This window comes from Lontra canadensis, unplaced genomic scaffold (genome assembly GCF_010015895.1).
Source record: "Lontra canadensis isolate GAN:19392208 unplaced genomic scaffold, GSC_riverotter_1.0 scaffold242, whole genome shotgun sequence".
Taxonomy (NCBI): Eukaryota; Metazoa; Chordata; class Mammalia; order Carnivora; family Mustelidae; genus Lontra; species Lontra canadensis.
This window is the reverse complement of record NW_022631236.1, coordinates 288,070-290,633: the sequence shown is the minus strand read 5'-3', so window position 1 is coordinate 290,633 and position 2,564 is coordinate 288,070. Positions and strand designations below refer to the sequence as shown.

The window sequence follows — 2,564 nt, the reverse complement described above, 5'->3', positions numbered from 1 at the left end:
TTGAGTCAGGAGTCTAGACTTCAAGAAACCATTCAGTTTTACTTTCACACTGAAAACATGTAACAAAGTTGGTCCATCCTCTGGAGGATGGAAGAGCATCTGGAAAAGAGATGGACAGCAACCAAATTCAACAGTTAGAAATGTGAATAGAAATATGAGTTAGAAATTTGAACCCTTCAGCCCAGCTGACCATGCAGAAGACATGCAACCTCATGAGTGAGCCCATATGAAAACAGCAAAGGAGCTATCCCGCCAACCACGGAATTATGAGAAATAATAAACTGTTGTTTTTGGAATTGTGATATTTTGCTACACAACAATAGATAACTGATTAACTATACAGCTTTTATAATGTCTCTAATTGATCTATGGGTTGAACAGAATCTTCAGTTTCTTAGCGGTTTTCCTGAAAACATTATTCAACTCTTTATTCCTCAGACTATAGACAATGGGGTTCAACATGGGGACTATTATTGTATAGAACAGAGATGCCATTTGATCATTGTCCATAGAATGACTAGAATTGGGTTGTAAGTACATGAACATGACAGTCCCGTAGAAGATGGTTACAACAGTGAAGTGTGAAGCACAGGTAGAGAAGGCTTTCTTCCTTCCCTCAGCTGAGCGCATCCTCCGGATGGCAACGAAGATGAACAGATAGGAGGTCAAGATAACTATAAGGGCAAAACAGACATTGAAAGCTGCTAATATAAAGAGTACAATCTCACTTATATAGATATCAGAGCAGGAGAGAGCCAGAATTGGGGGGATATCACAGAAAAAATGATGGACCACATTGGAATGGCAGAAGGAGAGGCAGAAGGTGAATCCAGTGTGGATAACAGATTCAACAAAGCCCCAGGCACAGCAGCCTACTGCCATTTGAGCACACAAGCTCGTGGTCATAGAAGTGGTATAATGTAAGGGTTTACATACTGCAGCATGCCGATCATAAGCCATGGCAGCTAACAGGAAACAGTCTACACTGGCAAAAGCCACAAAGAAGAACATCTGAGCAACACATCCACCATAGGAGATGACTTTATCCCCTGTGAGAAACCCAGCCATCACCTTGGGAGAAACAGCCGAGGAGTAAGCACAGTCCACCAGAGAGAGGTTACTGAGGAAAATATACATGGGAGTGTGGAGGCGAGAGTCCAACAGAATCAACGTGATCATCCCAAGATTTCCAATGAGAGTAGCAAGATAAATGAAAGTGAATGTTATGAAAAGAGGGACTTGCATTTCTGGGCTGTCATTCAGTCCCAAGAGCCTAAACTCATTCACCTTGGTGCTGTTCTCCACAGATACTATTTGAAACTATGGTTCACCTGTCAAAACCAGAAGGCAAAATGGATAAATTACTTATGCATGGAAAATGACCCAAATGTCATGAGTGCATCATGACACCATTACCAGTACAGGGTTCCCAGTAACCCAGAGACTGGCATCTTCTGACCTTCATCTTTCAATGTGTAAGGGTACATACATACTTGTCAGTTCCTGACCCCACTGAGATATTCCAAATTACCACTCAGTTATCTTCAAAATGACTATTGCTTTTTTTTATGTGGGTTGAAGTTTTCTGTGATCTTCATTTTATCACCTTAGAAAAGCAACATAAATGTTCCTGAGCTTTAATTTCTTTGCATGAAAAAATTAAGTGGGCACTGTGTTTCCTACTTTTACAATATTATAAGATTCTTACAGCAATTTCAAAAGGCACTTTGAAAACAACACAGGTATTTCCAAAGGCAGCATATTGTTATAGTGAAGATCATGGTCTCTGGGTGACCTGTCTGCATTAAATCCTGACATTTCCACTTGCAAGCTGGTAACTCTGGGCAAGTCACAGTCTTTCTATGGGTCAGTTTAAAACAGGTGACAATAATAGTACTTCACAAGGCTGTTTGGAGAATTTAATGAGTTGATATGTTTGAATCACCCAAAATACTGCTTAATAGCATGTAATAAATCATGTTTTATTATTATTAAATAAATATTATTAATAGTATATATAAGGTTGTTGGAAAAAATAACAAAAGAAACCCAACACAATTATTGGACCCATACTACTAAAGAAATTTATGTGGGTGAATGACCTCATAACTTAAATTCAAATATGTTTAAACAAGCATACTATTTTTAAAAATATTAACAACAAAAAATTGGGAGTTGAGCATCAGGAATGATAATAGATACAAATGTTGAGATGCCATCATTCATGTCCTGACTACTGCAAAAGGAATCTGTTGAAGGTTATACCAATTATTTCATCCAACTGTATAATCTCATCATAAAATAGCCTCCACAATTCTCAGAATCCGGGCTACATATCTGGTTAACCCTAATGAAGTCTTCCAAAAAGAATCCCTTAATGCCAGAATTATTCAGCCCTGGCTCTCTTTCCCTCACACTCCACATGTAGTCCATGAGTATATCTTGTTATCTCTACCTTCAAAATATAGCCCAAATTAATGTCCTTGTCACCAACTCTTGTGTACCTGCTCTAAGCCAGGCCATCACTTAGGCCATGTGTGGTAAGAACTGAGTCCTGCAGTGGG

The 2,564-nt window shown here is 38.9% G+C and overlaps 1 protein-coding gene across 1 annotated transcript; it reads right to left on the bottom strand.

Annotated features, from left to right (window-relative positions):
• Positions 1–366: 366 nt before the first annotated feature.
• On the bottom strand, positions 367–1,465 carry LOC116862438 (olfactory receptor 5B12-like). Its single transcript, XM_032849718.1, has 2 exons — positions 1,417–1,465; positions 367–1,310 (listed from the first exon to the last, which is right to left on the bottom strand). The coding sequence occupies exons 1-2, from the start codon at positions 1,463–1,465 to the stop codon at positions 367–369; spliced, it is 993 nt and encodes a 330-aa protein (XP_032705609.1).
• Between the last annotated feature and the right edge of the window lie 1,099 nt (positions 1,466–2,564).

Coding starts and splice junctions, on each gene's coding strand:
- LOC116862438 (XM_032849718.1), bottom strand. CDS start 1,465: ATGAAGGTCAGAAGATGCCAGTCTCTGGGTTACTGGGAACCCTGTACT. Junction 1,311..1,416: donor TTACTGGGAACCCTGTACTG/GTAATGGTGTCA, acceptor AGTTTCAAATAG/TATCTGTGGAGAACAGCACC.